At 38.1% G+C, this 18,841-nt stretch overlaps 1 protein-coding gene across 4 annotated transcripts in view; it reads left to right on the forward strand.

The window, feature by feature from the left end:
* whrna (whirlin a) overlaps positions 1-18,841 on the forward strand; it is a 321,443-nt gene that overhangs the window by 264,391 nt on the left and 38,211 nt on the right. For 3 of the 4 annotated variants that reach the window (XM_057818241.1, XM_057818243.1, XM_057818242.1), the window contains exons 8-9: positions 1,127-1,201; positions 2,129-2,699. In XM_057818241.1, coding sequence (XP_057674224.1) covers positions 1,127-1,201; positions 2,129-2,699 — 646 coding nt within the window. The remainder of the gene's footprint in view (positions 1-1,126; positions 1,202-2,128; positions 2,700-18,841) is intronic. The other variant, XM_057818245.1, reaches the window with a different exon arrangement.

The following is an 18,841-nucleotide window of genomic DNA, read 5'->3' on the forward strand; positions in this document are numbered from 1 at the left end:
TTCTTGTGAATAAATGATTAAATCCCCAAATTCTTTATAGATATGGAGGTAAAACAGTCTCGATTCTTGGTTAAAAGCAACAACAACAAAAAAAAACATGCAGTTAGCGTTTATTTAACGTAAATATGTCAAAGTACAATGCTAGTCTGTTAGTGACTAGCTAGCAGCCGCTTGATGTAAACAGAGCTTTTCCGGTGACAATTCTTGTGAACTAATGCTTAAATCCCCGAATTCTTCATAGATATGGACGTAAAACAATCTCGATTCTTGGTTAAAAGCAAAAAAAAAAAAAATTTTTACGTAAATTTGTCGAAGTACAATGGTAGTCTACTAGTGAATGTAGCTAGCGGCCGCTTGATGTAAACAGAGCTTTTCTGGTGACAATTCTTGTGAATAAATGCTTAAATCCCCAAATTTTTATAGATATGGATGTAAAACAGTCTCGACTCTTAGTTAAAAGTAAAAAAACGTGCAGTTAGCATTTATTTTATGTAAATATTGCGAACTATGATGCCAATGTAGTAGCGCCTAATTTCTCCCACTGATTTTTTTCACAACATTTCAGAATGCATGCATGGTACGAAAAATATAATAGTTACCTTGAATCCTCGAACGAATCACTCCTGAGACAATCCTTCCTGTATGTGGTACAGCTTTCGTATTTCTTCAACAGAAATCCGGGGTTAGATAGCTGCGTGTGTGTGTGTTTGTGAATAGCTCCTCTTGATGTGAGTGGCTCCCTGCTTGAATGTGAGGCGCAGTGCATGACCGATCTGAGCATTCAATACATTATGAAGTCTATGAGTAGTTTTTCGTCTTCACAAATTTACTCAAGTAAAAGTAAAAAGTATTCCGTGGTAAAACAACTCTTAGAAATACATTTTTCTTTAAATGTAAATGTAACCAAGGGATTGTAACGAGTTACTACCCATCTCTGGTTGTAAGCATGCCTTTTTGAAGATCTTCACATTTCTTGTAAATCTAATTTTCCCGTTTGTTTTGGGATGAATGCACATCTGTTCGTAACATCTGCTCACAGGCTGTTGCGCTCTTGATATACACATTTGACTCCTTTCTAATTTCTGTATTTCTTCTTTGCCCTCGTCCCTTTATTTATTTCCTTTAGAATGACAGCGTGGTGGATACTAATCAGCAGGATCCCTTGGAAAGTCTGAACACACTGCTAGCTGACATCTCTCTGGTGAGCCCTGCGGCGTGTTGCACACAAACACGAGTTTGCTCCGATAAACATGGACACGGTACAAGGGAAAGGGGAAGAGGGGTTGAAGACAGAATTTTTCAAATGGAAGCAAAGTCATTGTAGAAATGGATGAGGCTAGCGGAGAAATCTGACCCGCAGGCTTTGTGTAGCTTGTTTTTTCAGAGCGGAACAAGCGTTTGCACCAAAGCGAGTTTGAAGACGGTCTTGTTTCATATCTTATTTATTGAATGGAAAAAGGTGAGCGAAGGCCAGTAATAATAGTCCGCTCCTCTACCTAGACATTTATCTCAACAGGGGGTTGAAAAGCAAGCGGAGAAGAAAGCTTTTAGTCACCCATCATTCTTAGCTGCCTCCCTCTCAAATCATTCTTTATTTTTCTATTGTTAATGTTTTTTCACTCACTTGATTTCTCACGTTCATACATTACTGGCAACTCAAGTCTCGGTGTCTTTCATCCCATTAAAGTATAGACTTATGTGTCAAATACAGTACAAGCAATTTCAACTTGATGTGAGCGGAGTTTACACATTCGCTGCCTGACGGCGAGAGACGTCCATTCCATTTTGACTCCCAGTTAAAATAGATTGGACGTCCGTGGCAGTGAATTAGTTCACTGGTATAAAACTTTCAGAATAGTTTGTGTTTTATTTAAGAGCAACACATTACTGCATTTGAATGGCTTTTTTATAAGTGTATATTGTCACTACATTAGTAAATGACAATAATATTGCACATCGGCAATAATTGATGAGACAATATTTCGTCTTCTAAAGTTTATTATCGCGACAGGCCTATTAGTTTATGAAGACAATCATTGGATTAAATTTTGTTTTCTAACATGCAGTTTGTCCTTCCCACATCCCTAATCTATCACAATAAACCCCCCAAAATATCCTCTCACTTCAGGATGACGTACAGTCCACCACAGCAGACTCTCCCCCCTCCTTCAAACCTCCACCCCCATTAGGGGTGCAGAGGCGCAAGAGTAGAAGAGACCAGCTCATCAAATGTCCCTCATCCGAATCCGCACACTCGGACATGCACCTCACAGCTCCCGCTCGCCCTAACCACTACAAAAAGCCAGGTCGCACCTCCTCATCACCATCACTACATCACAAACAAGATCCTCCCACGCTGCCTTCCAGAGACTATGCGGCAATCCGAAAGACAGAACTCTTGGCACCTTCCAAGAGAGAACATAAAGCAGCCAGTCATTTGTCCAAGGCAGTCCAACAGAGTATTGGCCCTTTTCCACGCGTTCAGTCCCCAAGTCGGGGAGCCAAACCGGCTGACGCATTACTGCCACCTCCGCCCCCACTTCCCGCCCCTCCTCCACCTCCTTCTCTTCCTTTTAAACCAGCTACATTGTCCAAAGTCTCATCCCCCGGCTCTAAGCAACAGTTTGTCACGGTGGAGGTTCACAGGCCCAACGGGGAGCCAGACGTCAATGAGGTGCGGCCACTGCCACAAGCTAGAGGTGAGAAAAGTGGGTCAAATTACATACAATGGACAAGTTTGGAATATACAACACACTGAAATAATTACGTAAAATTAACTCATTGGTTATGGCATCAATCTACGTCAATAGCGGTGAATGAGTTAACTAAACAAGAACTAAATGCTTTTGTCCCCCCCAAGAATCGTTTTTTTTTTGTGCTTCCACAGGTTCAAACACAACATTCTGATTGATATTGGATTTGTGCAATACCAACTAAATACTTTCATCCCAGGTATAGCTGTCATATTGTTGATTGTCACTACAATTTTGTTCAAACCATCAAGTCCTCAACTCATTTTGTGATTAAAACCATTATGTTATCATTTCATACAGCAGTATGAAGTATCTGAACCTTTTGGAATTTCTCACATTTCTGCATAAAATCCCTATCAAATGTGATCTGATCTTTGTCAAAACCATACAGATGAAAAACAGTGTCTGCCCCCCATTGTCAGCAATAACTTCAACCAGACACTTTCTGTAGCTGCAGATCAGTCTGGCTCATTGATCAGGACTAATGCTGGCCCATTGTTCTCTACAAAACTGCTGTAGTTTAATCAGATTCCTGGGATGTCTGGCATGAATCGCTGTCTTTAAGTCATGCCACAGCATCTTAATGGTCTTCAAGTCTGGACTTTGACTTGGCCACTCCAGAACGTGTATTTTGTTCTTCCGAAACCATTCTGAAGTTGATTTACTTCTGTGTTTTGGATCATTGTTTTGTTGCAGCATCCATCCTCTTTTTAGCTTCAACTGTCTGACAGACGGCCTCAAGTTTTCCTGCAAAACATCCTGATAAACTTTTGAATTAATTCTTCCATTAATGATTGCAAGTTGTCCAGGCTATGAGGAAGCAAAACAGCCCCAAATCATGGTGCTCCCTCCCCCATGCATCACGGTGGGAATGAGGTGTTGATATTGGAGAGCTGTTCCAGTTTTTCCTCCACACATGAAGTTGTGTGTTACTCCCAAACAATTCAACTTTGGTTTCATCAGTCCACAAAATATTATGCCAAAACCTCTGTGGAGTGTCCAAGTGCCCTTTTGCGAACATGCAACAATGTTTTTTTAGACAGCAGTGGCTTCCTCCGTGGAGTCCTCCCATGAACACCATTCATGCCGATAGTTTTATATAAGATTGATGTCTGCACAGAGATATTGGACTGTGCCACTGATTTCTGTAAGTCTTTAGCAGACACTCTGGGGTTCTTTTTTACCTCTCTGAGTATTCTGCGCTGAACTCTTGGCGTCATCTTTGGTGGACGGCCACGCTTTGGGAGAGAAGCAACAGTGCCAAAATCTCTCCATTTGTAGACAACTTCTCTGACTGTCAACTGATGAACATCCAGACTTTGAGAGATGGTTTTGTATGCTTTCGCAGCTTCATACAAACCAACAATCCTTGATCGCAGGTCTTCAGACAGCTCTTTTGACCGAGCCATGATGCACATCAGACAATGCTTCTCATCAAGACAATAATTAATTACCAGATGTGTGTTTTATAGAGAGCAGGGCAGCTTTAAACCACTCATCAGTGATTAGGCATACGCATGACTTAAATTGTTTGGCAGAGGGTTCACTCACTTATTTTTCTTTCTTCTGTCATTGTTTGCATGCTATCCTCATTAAAATATGAAAACCTATAAATGTTTGGGTGGTTTTAGTTAAAGCAGACACTGTTTTTACATCTGTGTGATTTTAACAAAGATCAGATCACATTTGATCTTCATTTCATACAGAAATGTGAGAGATTCCAAAAGGTTCCAATACTTTTTCATAACACCGTAGTTATACTTGTTGTTGCAGACACAGATACATCCGACGTAAAATTTGACTTATCTTTTTTTTCAATATATGACGACATGCTCGAAATACGACGATTTATCATAGCATCACAATATCATTGTTTTCCCTCAAAATGGACACAAGGTGGATTTTCTTGTGAGAGAAATCAACATGGGTCCCAAGAAGGTTAGTACAGGTGGTGAAAAAAAACGTGACGCTTAGTCGCTTACCATTGAAATTAAGATGGAAAAGATAGAAAAATATGAGTGTGGTGGGCGCGTCAGTGAACTGACTCAATACAATACGGCCGGAATATGTCATCAATCTCGACGGTCTTTAATAAGTTAAGGTGACAATTACTATTATTGTAACATCGGCAACGAAGTCACCAGCCCCGTCAGGTTTTCAATTATTTATTTCAGAACTTGTACAACAAAACACAAGTTCTCCCACTCAAAAATGATGGGCGGGAAATTTTAATGGTGGGTGCTTGTCCACTGTGAGAGATAATCTAAAGAAAAACAATCCAGATACGTAGCACAGTGTATAATTTTTTAACACCTGTCCACCCCATACAGTTAGGAAGACTCCAATTACGAACATGGCTGAGATCAAAGAGCCGTCCAAAGACATCAGAGTCAGAGTTGTAGACCCGTACAAGGCTGGACAGGGTTACGGGGAAATTGCCAAGCAGCTTGGTGATATAAGACCCACCGTTGGAGCAATTATTAGAAAAAGGAAGACGCTAAACATGAATCTCAATCTCCCTCGGACTGGGGCTCCATGTAAGATCTACCTTGTAGGGTCTCAAAGATCCTAAGAATGGTGAGGAATCAGCCAAGAACGACAAAGGAGGAGCTGGTCAATGACATGAAAGGAGCTGGGACCCCCATTTCATAGGTTACTGTTGGTAATACACTAAGATGTCATGGTTTAAAATTATGCATGGCACAGAAGTTTTCCCTGCTTAAACCAGCACATGTCCAGGCCCATTTTAAGTTTGCCAATGACCATTTGGATGATCAGAGATTATGAGAGGAGTCATGGGAGAAAGCCACGTGGTCATATGAGATCAAAATGGAACTTTTTAGTCTTAAATTTACTCATAGTGTTTGTGGGAAGAAGAATGGTGAGTCCCATCCCAAGAACACCATCCCTAATGTGAAGCATTAGGGTTTTAGCATCATGCTTTTGTGGTGTTTTTCTGCATATAGGACCAGACGACTGCACTGTATTAAGGAGAGGATGACCAGGGTTATGTATTGTGAGATTTTGGGGAATAACCTCATTCCCTCAGAGCATTGAAAATGGGTCGTGACTAGGTCTTCCAACACGACAATGGCCTGAAGCAGACAGCCAGAATAACCAAGGAGTGGCTTCATAAAAAGCATATCAAAGTTTCAGCCAGTCTCCAGACCAAAACCCAATGGAAATCTTTGGAGGAAGCTCAAACTTGTTTGTCAGAGACAGCCCAGGAACCTGACTGATCTAGGAAGATCTCTGGAGAGCAGTGGTGCAAATTTCCTGCTGCAGTCTGTACAAACCTGGTGAAAAGTTACAGGAAACTTTTAACCTCTGAAATAGTAATCAAAGGCTAGTGTACCAAATATTAACATTGATTGTCTCAGGTGATCAAAAAATGTATTTGCAGCAGTATAATACAAATAAATTAAAAAAAATTTTTTAAATCATACGCTGTGATTTCTGGATTTTTGTTTGTCAGACTGCCTCTCACCGTGGACAAGCACCCAAAATTTCAAACTGGCCCATCATTTCTTTGGGAGAACTTGCGAGGGTGAAGGGTGTTCACATACTTATTTTCCTCACTGTATATGTGTGTATATATACACAGTATATATATATATATATATATATATATATATATATATATATATATACACACATATACTGTATATGTGTGTATATATACAGTATATATATATATATATATATATATATATATATATATATATATATATATATATATACACACATATACAGTGCCTTGCAAAAGTATTCGGCCCCCTTGAACCTTGCAACCTTTCGCCACATTTCAGGCTTCAAACATAAAGATACAAAATTTTAATTTTTTGTCAAGAATCAACAACAAGTGGGACACAATCGTGAAGTGGAACAAAATTTATTGGATAATTTAAACTTTTTTAACAAATAAAAAACTGAAAAGTGGGGCGTGCAATATTATTCGGCCCCCTTGCGTTAATACTTTGTAGCACCACCTTTTACTCCAATTACAGCTGCAAGTCGCTTGGGGTATGTTTCTATTAGTTTTGCACATCGAGAGACTGACAATCTTGCCCATTCTTCCTTGCAAAACAGCTCGAGCTCAGTGAGGTTGGATGGAGAGTGTTTGTGAACAGCAGTCTTCAGCTTTTTCCACAGATTCTCGATTGGATTCAGGTCTGGACTTTGACTTGGCCATTCTAACACCTGGATACGTTTATTTTTGAACCATTCCATTGTAGATTTGGCTTTATGTTTTGGATCATTGTCCTGTTGGAAGATAAATCTCCGTCCCAGTCTCAGGTCTTGTGCAGATACCAACAGGTTTTCTTCCAGAATGTTCCTGTATTTGGCTGCATCCATCTTCCCGTCAATTTTAACCATCTTCCCTGTCCCTGCTGAAGAAAAGCAGGCCCAAACCATGATGCTGCCACCACCATGTTTGACAGTGGGGATGGTGTGTTCAGGGTGATGAGCTGTGTTGCTTTTACGCCAAACATATCGTTTTGCATTGTGGCCAAAAAGTTCAATTTTGGTTTCATCTGACCAGAGCACTTTCTTCCACATGTTTGGTGTGTCTCCCAGGTGGCTTGTGGCAAACTTTAAACGAGACTTTTTATGGATATCTTTGAGAAATGGCTTTCTTCTTGCCCTTCTTCCATAAAGGCCAGATTTGTGCAGTGTACGACTGATTGTTGTCCTATGGACAGACTCTCCCACCTCAGCTGTAGATCTCTGCAGTTCATCCAGAGTGATCATGGGCCTCTTGGCTGCATCTCTGATCAGTTTTCTCCTTGTTTGAGAAGAAAGTTTGGAAGGACGGCCGGGTCTTGGTAGATTTGCAGTGGTCTGATGCTCCTTCCATTTCAATATGATGGCTTGCACAGTGCTCCTTGAGATGTTTAAAGCTTGGGAAATATTTTTGTATGCAAATCCAGCTTTAAACTTCTCCACAACAGTATCTCGGACCTGCCTGGTGTGTTCCTTGGTTTTCATAATGCTCTCTGCACTTTAAACAGAACCCTGAGACTATCACAGAGCAGGTCCATTTATACGGAGACTTGATTACACACAGGTGGATTCTATTTATCATCATCAGTCATTTAGGACAACATTGGATCATTCAGAGATCCTCACTGAACTTCTGGAGTGAGTTTGCTGCACTGAAAGTAAAGGGGCCGAATAATATTGCACGCCCCACTTTTCAGTTTTTTTATTTGTTAAAAAAGTTTAAATTATCCAATAAATGTTGTTCCACTTCACAATTGTGTCCCACTTGTTGTTGATTCTTGACAAAAAAAATAAATTTCATATCTTTATGTTTGAAGCCTGAAATGTGGCGAAAGGTTGCAAGATTCAAGGGGGCCGAATATATATATATATATATATATATATATATATATATATATATATATATATATATATATATATATATATATATATATGTGTGTGTATATACCAGAGGTTGCGCTAGACTTTTTCGTTGTCTGTCATTTTGACTGACGGGGTCATAAAAATCCGGTCATAATCTATTTTTACCCGTCACTTAAATTTTTAAAATGATGATAATGACATTGTGGTGACCCTTTGTTTGGCATAATTCACCTTCCGTACTAGTGTGTCCATTTGGCCGAGCGCGTTAGCGGCTACGACACAGTCACGTGACAGTTTTCATTCATTTTAAATTAATATTCTGTCCGAACAAGCTTAACAGAGAATCCACACCGTGCCATCACACATCAAGCAGATGAATATGTAACTTTTTCTCCGCAGTGACAAAAACAGCTGACTGTGGCCCCAGTAGGTAGGTAGGAAATTAACAGTTCACCTGCTGTGGCCTGAACGTACTTTTCACACCTTCCTCCTGGTGCGCATGGACTTGAATTGCGTGCCTGCTTGTGCAGTCCCTGTTTTTTCACCTCTTTTATCAACACCATCGTCGTTTTGGGGCTTTTTGAAGAAACTTCGGACACTCAGTTGCCTTGACATTTTTCAGAGTAAGGCCAATGACGTCATGCATCAAGAGAGACAATAGCTAATTAATATGCTCACTCGCCACCCTGTGGTCTGGGGTGTGAATTGCAACCTTTCAAAATGACGGATGGACTTCAGTTTTTTCCGTCACCGTTTTAAAAAATCGGTCAACGACGGAAAATATTCGGTTAACGCGACCCCTGATATATACAGTATATGTACAGTGGGGAGAACAAGTATTTGATACACAGTCAATGGGAAAACCCATTGGCAGTGTATCAAATACTTGTTCTCCCCACTGTATGTATATATATATATATATATATATATATGTTAGGGCTGTCAAAATTATCGCGTTAACGGGCGTTAATTATTTTTTTTAGTTAATCACTTTAAAATATTTGACGCAATTAGCGCATGCACTGAATGACCCGCTCGCATATTGCCTCAAACAGGTTACAATGAGGCCATTTATCAAGAGTGAAGAGAATGCCACCGGCCGTTTGGTGGCAGCGCTGTTCCATACTCATGTTATTTCTTCTAAACGTAGGAGAATTAGTAGTTGTGAGACGTTTATGCTGTATTCACAATGCAATGCAAATTGCTATTTGTGCTCCACACATATTTCGGTAAGTTTTCTTTCTTTTATTGGCAATTATGTGTCTCTTGTTGTATTTTGGGTAAGATATGTACAGATATATGTTATACAGTAAAGGCGAGTGGACACAGGCGTTCTTTGGACCGCGCCGTTTATTGGCATAAGCTTCGGCAACTCCTTCACAACAAACATAAGTATCGTATAGTGAAAGCACAACAAAAATAATATTCCTGTCTCTCCACAAAAAAAAATAATGTTCACAAAAAGAAAGGCACTTCAGTCTATAGTAATGAGGCCCTATTCTGACACACAGTTAAACAACAATGCAAAATGAACTGGCATTCCATATCAAAATAGCTATGCAAAATACACATAAAATACATGTAAAACTCTATTTTTATTATTATTATTTTTATTATTATTATTATTACTGGTATATTAACTCTACTTTTGATTGAACATTTTACAAATTATATTAAGACGAAAACATGAAGAGGGGTTTTAATATAAAATTACTATAACTTGTAACTATAACATTTATCGTTTAAGAACTACAAGTCTTTCTATCCGTGGATCACTTTAACAGAAAGAATGTTAATAATGCCATTTGTGGATTTATTGTTACAATAAACAAATACAGTGCTTATGTACAGTATGTTGTATGTATATATCCTTCGTGTGTCTCTTTCCATTCCAACAATAATTTACAGAAAAATATGCCATATTTTAGAGATGGTTTGAATTGCTATTAATTGTGATTAATTACGATTAATTAATTTTTAAGCTGTAATTAACTCGATTAAAATTTTTAATCGTTTGACAGCCCTAATATATATATATATACATATATATATATATGTACAGTATTATCTTTTTTAATATTAAATTACTGCTCTGTAAATGTATTGATTTATAAGTAATTGCTGCAAGGGTGTATCTTGGCCAGAGGAAGAACAAATTTTATTTTAGAATCTTATTGGCTGCCATAGAGAATGCTGGAAGTCCAATCCATTTGAAGTGGGAGAGCTGTCAGCAAATGAACACTCAGCTAGTGCCGTATCAGTTTTTTGTTCTGTGAACGCAATATCAATCAGAATGTTGTGTCTGGACCTTCAGTGGCATCTAAAACAGTTTTTTTTTTTTTAACAATATCTGTATTTTATGTTTAGTTGCCCTTTATTGAAAGGAAAAACAAAAGAGTGGAATGCTCTAAATGTAGGGTTTGAATTACATGAGAGCCAGGCCCAAACAAAGTGCACTTCAGCTACATCAAAGACCGGCTGTGGGCGTTTTATTCCTTTTTTTTTTTTTATCAACCTAAAAAAAGATATTGCAGTGGTACCTCTACTTATGAAATGAATTGGTTCTGGAAGTAGTTTCGTAACTTGACAATTCTGTAAGTAGAAATGTGTTTTTCATGTAAAATTCTATCAAAAAATAATTGTTACAAATAATTGTTACAATTAGACTATTGCACAATAAACATAAAATCTGAGTTGTGCATAATGTGAAAAAAAAAAAAAACAAGAATAGAGGAAAGAATAAAAGTTAATTCAGTCATGTAAAGTTGTCGGAACACGAGGGGCGAATGAAGAGGACACTGGGTTACAAACATACACATACAGTAGAGGTCCCTCTTAGCCAATTAGATATCAGGAATGCTAGGCAATAGCCAATGGCAGAGCAGCTTTAAGTATGTTACACTCAGTAAACTGTGGAAGCTGCAAGTACCAGCCATACTGTATTTTTGCCTTTCGTATCCTGAGATTTCTTTCATAACCAAGAGGCATTTTTTTTCCCACAGGGGCATGTCTTAATCTGAAAATTCTGTATGTAGAGACTTTCGTAGGTAGAGTTAACACTGTATTTGTTTAAACAAGACACTTACTGTATAACATATTTACGCACGTGGGTGAGCAAATTTCCATCACTTCATCTCCAATCCAAGCTTAAAACAAAGACAGCTCTGCCAGTCAGTTTGACTTACAACTCAATAAGTAGAAAAAGGTGCACTGAAATGCAAATCTACTTTAGATTCTGGCTGAAATCGGTTCAATCGGTCATTTTTGAGAAAGATAGCAAAACAAATATGCATCAACTCGTATCACTAAAAGATACTTTTTCATTCCACTGTATGTACTGTATCTGAAACTTTTGTAATTTCTCACAAATCTGCATAAAATCACCATCAAATGTGATCTGATCTTTGTCAAAATCACACAGATGTAAAAACAGTGTCTGCTTTAACTAAAACCACCCAAACATTTATACAGTAGGTTTTCATATTTTAATGAGGATAGCATGCAAACAATGACAGAAGGGGGGGGGGGATAAGTAAGTAAGACTTAAATAGCAATTGAAACCCATTTTTACCAAACAATTTAAGTCAGATGTATGTCCAATCACTGATGAGTGGTTTAAAGCTGCCCTGCCCACTATAAAACACACACCTGGTAAGAATTGTCTTGATGAGAAGCAGTCTGATGTGGATCATGGCTTGGCCAAAAGAGCTGCCTGAAGACCTGCAATCAATGGTTGTTGATTTTTATAAAGCTGGGAAAGGATACAAAAACCATCTCTAAAAAGTCTGGATGTTCATCAGTCAACAGCCAGAGAAGTTGTCTACAAATGGAGAGAGTTTGGCACTGTTGCTTCTCTCCCAAGGAGTGGCCGTCCACCAAAGGTGACGCCAGGAGTTCAGCGCAGAATACTCCGAGAGGTAAAAAAAAATAACCCTACAGTGTCTGCTAAAGAGACAGAAGACAGAAATCACTGGCACAGTCCAATATCTCTGTGCAAACATCAACTACATGTAAAACCATGGCCAAGAATGGTGTTCATGGGAGAACTCCACAGAGGAAGCCACTGCTGTCTAAAAACTGGAACAGCTCTCCAATATCAACACCTCATCCCCACTGTGAAGCATGGTGGAGGGAGCATCTTGATTTAGAGCTGTTTTGCTACATCAGGGCCTGGACAACTTGCAATCATTAATGGAAGAATGAATTCAAAAATTTATCAGGATGTTTTGCAGGAAAACCTGTGGCCGTCTGTCAGACAGTTTAAGCTAAAAAGTGGATGGATGCTGCAACAAGACAATGATCCCAAACAGAGAAGTAAATCAACTTCAGAATGGTTTCAGAAGAACAAAATACACATTCTGAAGTAGCCAAGTCAAAGAACAGACTTGAACCCCATTGAGATGCTGTGGCATGACCTAAAGACCGTGATTCATGCCACTCATCCCAGGAATCTGACTGAACTACAACAGTTTTGTAGATAAGAACGGGCCAAAATCCGTCCTGATCGATGTGCCAGACTGATCTGCAGCAGTAGTAGTAGTAGTGGTTGAAGTTATTGCTGCCAAAGGGGGGCCTACAAAATATTAAATTTGATGGTTCACTTACCTATTTTCCCCCTTCTGTTACTGTTTGCATACTATCCTCATTACAGTATGAAAACCTATAAATGTTTGGGTGGTTTTAGTTAGACCAGACACTGTTTTTATATCTATGTGATTTGACAAAGTTCAAATCACATTTGATGGTAATTTTATGCAGACATGTGAGAAATTCCAAAAGGTTAGGATACTTTTTCATACCACTGTATATTAAAAATCAGACACGATTTTTGCATCCATCGCTAGACATTCTAATGAAACATCTCAAAATGATTGTACATTTAAATGTTTGTTTCCAATTAAAAGTTGTTCTTTAGTACCATCAGAATCTCATTTAAACATGTGAGTGCAACTTCTCTTGCTGCCTCACAGCCAATTTAGGTTTTAAGAGCAACACATTACTGAACACATTACATATGTTTGCCTGTCTCCCCCACTCATGTTGCTCCCAAATAAAATTTCCCTAATGGAAGGTAAGACATTTTTGTACATAATTTTTTTACAGCTATGTGGACGGAAAAAGTGGTTTTGTGTTTTTGTTTTTTACTGAATCCACATCAAGAGCTTAAACAGCTGAGCATTGTGCATTTACGTTACAGCTGGTAGGCGTTAAATAATCATATTCAGGATCATAACATCTTGTTGCTCCAACTGAAATGCACACGTCTGTCAACGTGCTATCTCATTATAACAAATTAAACAGCGCATCAATCACTCTGTCTGTAAGGAAAAAATAAGACAAGAAAAAGTATTGAGCTTGCAGTTGTCTATACTGTTTATATACTGTAGTATGCCTACACGAATCGCCTACAATATTATGGCTACTTGCACATTAATATTTTGGCATAGACTTCATAATGATTGACGGGTCAGATTCCACCCTCACTGCGCAACGCCTTTAAGTTGGGGGCCGCCCTACAGTCCGCCTCAGTTATTCGCAGTCGGTCGCAGAGTCAACACATGCAGTGATCAAACACCTGACTTAGGATTGAAAAAGTACGAAAGCTGTACCGCATACAAACAGGAAGGATTGTCTCAGGAGTGATTTGTTCGAGGATTCAAGGTAATTATTATATTTTTCGTACCATGCATGCATTTTGAAATGTAAAAAAAATCAATGGGAGAAATCAACCGCTAAGACTAGCATCATTCTTTGACATATTTACGCAAAGTAAATGCAAACGACTCGTTTGTTTTTTTGTTGTTGTTTTTTTTTTTTTTTTTTTTTTTTTGCTTTTCACCAAGAATCGAGACTCTTTTATGCCCATATCTATAAAGAATTCAGGGATTTAAGCATTTATTCACAAGAATTTTCTACGGAAAAAGCTCTTTGTTTACATATGGCGGCTGTTACTTTCCTTAAAGACTAGCCTCATAGTTCGCAATATTTACATAAAATAAATGCTAACTGCACGTTTTTGTTTTTGTTTTGTTTTTTTGCTTTTAACCAAGAACCGAGATAGTTTTATGTCCATATCTATAAAGAATTCAGGTATTTAAGCATTTATTCACAAGAATTTTCTACGGGAAAAAGCTCTTTGTTTACATATGGCGGCTAGTACTTTCCTTACAGACTAGCCTCATAGGCTAGGTTCATGCTACCGAATCCGATTTTTTCGTGTTTATCCGACTCGAGTGGGGCATTAACTTGACAGTCTGAACGTGACAAGTCGCATAGAACTGTACCATTTCAAATCCGATCTGGGTCACATTCGTATGTGGTTCAAATCCGATCTGGGCCACATTTTTCCAGACTGTCGCGGCGGTCTGTACTGTCCAGTCTCCCAAATCGGAATTCATGCAGCAATTACGTCATCAAATAGCGAGAGAGACGCTACGGTAGCGGTGCAGCTGTGCGTTATTAGCGCCTAGCTTGCAGTGAACACGGCTTTTGGGGAAGGGCCGGGCTTGACAACAGTCATAAAAAAATTAAAATGGGTTGAGGATAAGCCTGAGAATGATCGGTTTTCTCTCTGCTCTATGTGAGCAATATTTCAGCATTGCCTACACGGCCGAGAGTCAGGGCTAACTGCCGGCATGTGTGTGTGATATGCACGGACAGTGCGTGCATGCTATCGATCCATATAAACTTTGAATATAAGCCTAAACATGGATTATTTATTATTATATATTATGGATTATTATATTATTTATTTGTGTCCTCTTTTTGAAAAGCAAAATATGATATCCCTGGAATGACAGATGACGTGTGTCATTTGTTTTGATGCTTCTGAGCATGCGGGTCGTCTTGCTCAGCGCGTGTCGGACTGCAAATTAGAGTGCATGCGTAATACTTGAATGGTCTCAATGGACAAAGGCAGTCTGAATGGGCACGCCAAAAAACGGATATGACAAAAAATCGGGTTTGTGCATTAAGACCTGTAGTATGAACCTAGCCATCGTTCGTTGTGAACGTTGTGAAAAAAATCAGGGAAAAATTAGCCGCTACAGCAGTGGCATTATACTTCGCAATATTTATGTAAAATAAATGCTAACTGCATGTTTTTTTTTTTGCTTTTAACCAAGAATCAAGACTGTTTTACGTGCATATCTGTAAACAATTCAGGGATTTAAGCATTTATTCACAAGAATTTTTACCAGAAAAGCTCTGTTTACATACGGCGGCCGCCTCATTGAGTAACAGACTAGCATTGTACTTCGACATATTTACGTAAAATGCATGGTTTTTTGGGGGGGTTTTTTTTTTGCTTTTAACCAAGAATCAAGACAGTTTTACATCCATATCTATAAAAAATTCAGAGATGTAAGCATTTATTTACAAGAATTGTGATTCGACTCGGTCAGCTTTGACGGCCTCGTCAACAATGCAGGCCCCTATTTATCGGCCCTGCGCCCTGTGTCCCGTCAATACATCATGAAGTCCATGATTTTGGTTTCCTTATTTTTTCGCATTACAGTCAACAATATAAGTAATGACACTCCCTCTCTTTGAAAAACAAAATGAAGCATTATTGTCTTGGTAAAAGCATATTTGTTGCACAGATTTTGTCCAGGCTATTATTATCTTGTGCAAGTCATTATTATGTTGCGTGTCGTGTTTGTAGCAAACACAAAGCAAACAGATGGGAGATGAGCGTGTCTTACATTAATTACATAAACATACCATTTGCTCAGATATACCACTGTCACAAATATTTTGTATGATTATATGATAATCCTATTTCCAGTCACATTTTACATTAAACATCCCATCTGTCCTCAAATAAATGCTTTAACAAAAATCTTCTTTCATTAAATGATATCCCTTTAAAATGAATTCTTCTGTATAGGAAATTGCAATTACCAATTTTTTTACAAAATGTTTTTTTCATCATCTTGTTGAATGAACTATTCCTAAACCAATTCTCCTCTTTTATTTAACATTATAATTGCATGATGTACAGTAGATATTCTGCAGCTGTGTTAAGGTGAAAAGGACATTAGTTTGCATGGGCAAATAACTTTCTTTTTGAATGGCCTCTGGGTAAATAGTGTGAAGACAAAACTGGGAAAACACATTTTCAGGAAACTGTCAGGCTTGCACAAAACAGGTTGATGAATACAGCTACACACAGTTACCAAAAAGAAACACACATACAAAAACAGTGGAACCTGTGCATGTAAAATTATATATATAACAGTTGTCCGATAATGATATTTTAAACCGATATCCCGGTTTAGTCCAACTCCAAAAATCTGATACCAATATCAAACTGATACCGTTATATGCGGTCGCGCACTTAACGTGTTATTGCTAATTGTATTGTGATGCCCTACTGGTTGCTTTAATAATGATAAATGTAACAACTTTCAAGTTTTCTCCAAATAAAAAGAACATTCTGTGAAAAACTAACTTCAACTGAAGTTACAGAAAATAAATGTTCCATATAAATATAAATTTAATTCAGCCAAAATGTTCAGAATTAAATCAAACGAATCATTCATAATTAAATCACGTTTACAGTAGTTACCCTAAAGAGCCACTTGGTGCGACCAAAGCATTGCAACTACAGGTGGGCAATCACAGGACATTCCAATGTAATGATGCCCAAGGTGCATTTTGCTAGGCATTTGCATAGATTTTTGCATTTTATTACTTTTCTATTTTTCATAGGCTAGGTTCAGACTGCTGGTCTTGATGCAGAGTTACGATTTTTCTTCATCTGTTTTTTTGGCGTGCCCGTTCAGACTGCCTATTTCCATTGAATCCGTTTAGGTATTACGCATGTGCACTCGCAATCTGACACGCAAACTGACTCCCATGCGCAGAAGCATCAAAACAAATGACGACACATGCTGGCCCCATGTTATTCTAGGATGACCATATTTTGATTTCCAAAAAGGACATAAATAACAGACATAACTAATCCCCGTTCACTCTTCACAGTTTATATGCATTGATTGAACACATGAACATATGTGCGTGCATGACGCACACACATTCATTCAGTTTGCTCCACCTTACTCTTGGCCATGAAAGCAATATTGAATTATTGCTCATTTGGTGCACAAAAAGAAAACCGAGCATTCTCACTTCTATGTGGTGGTGGTGGTGTTATACTTATATAGCGCTTTTGACTCGTCCCGTTCAGACCGTCAAGTTAATGCCTCACCCAAGTCGGAAAAACACAAAAAAATCGAATTTGTGCATTAAGACCTGGGTTCTGAACCAAGTCTCAGTGGTTATCTCTTTCTGGTAAAGCAGTAGTTATGTGTAATGAGTTTATTATTCATTGTTTTTCAATCATTTATTGGTCAATTATTTTTGCACCATGAATGCAAATGGTCTGCTCACATAACAAATCCCAAACATCTTAATTTGAAGACATCTAGTAATCAATAAGAATAGCTGTTAGCTGATTGTTAGCTGAGAATAGCTGTACTAAGGCAAAAGGCAGAAGAATACTACATTCACTTTAAAGTAAAGATGTCCGATCACGTAATTTTCAAAGTATCGGAATCGGCAAAAAGATATCGGACATGCCTTTTTTTAACATATATATTTTTTATTTAAATCGTTTTCTAATTGTATTTAACGTTACAGACAAAATGTCTTACACTCATCCAGAGTAGTTTTGGCTTAAAGTAGGGCTATCAAATTTATTGCGTTAACGGCGGTAATTGATTTTTTTTTTTTTAATTAATCACGTTAAATAATTAATGAATGCACTGCACGACCCACTCACGCATTGTCGCGTTCAAACTATAAAGGCGCTGTTTTACCTACATATAGAGCTAAAAGGCAGCGTAAAATGAGAAGAGAGAATTTTGACAGCCTTTGGAGCCGTTTTTTATTTGGATAAAGCCTAACAATCCCTCTCTAAGCAATTAATATCGTGGGAGGCAATGTGGGGAAGAAAGGTAGTAGTTGATCATTTTCTTAACACCCTATGTTATTTCCCAACGCAGAGAAGATATATCAATTGGTGCCCCTACGCACAGTCATGGTTGCACTTCCCATCATGCATTTGTGCAGAACAGTTAAATGGCTGCAGTATCATTTACTGAAAGCTCAACAAATACACTAGATGGCAATATTTAGTCACAATATACAAAGTCACATTTATCCTTTAAGAATTACAAGTCTTTCTATCCGTGGATCCCTCTCACAGAAAGAATGTTAATAATGTAAATGCCATCTTGAGGATTTATTGTCATAATAAACAAATACAGTACTTATGTACTGTATGTTGAATGTACAGTATATATTCGTCCGAGTTTTATTCATTTTTTTCTTAATGCATTGCCAAAATGTACTGGTATATGATCAGGAAAAATTATCGGGAATGATTGGAATTGAATCGGGAGCAAAAAAAAAAGCAATCAGCTCGGGAAATATCGGGATCGGCAGATACTCAAACTAAAACGATATCGGATCGGGAGCAAAAAAACATGATCGGAACAACCCTACTTTAAAGGAAGGGCATATGTAGGTTTGCATACGGACGGTAGGGACATAACACTACCAACTTTTCAGGATGCTCAAATTGTCCCCACTAATTTTTAAGCAACCTTATTTGCATTATATAATGACTTCATTTATATTGGTCATTTAGATATTCTTCCTATATGTTTTAAAGATATAATTGACCCTCATTATTAAGTGAATTATTTTCATTATGT

The sequence above is a fragment of the Corythoichthys intestinalis genome, chromosome 17, assembly GCF_030265065.1.
Source record: "Corythoichthys intestinalis isolate RoL2023-P3 chromosome 17, ASM3026506v1, whole genome shotgun sequence".
Taxonomy (NCBI): domain Eukaryota; kingdom Metazoa; phylum Chordata; class Actinopteri; order Syngnathiformes; family Syngnathidae; genus Corythoichthys; species Corythoichthys intestinalis.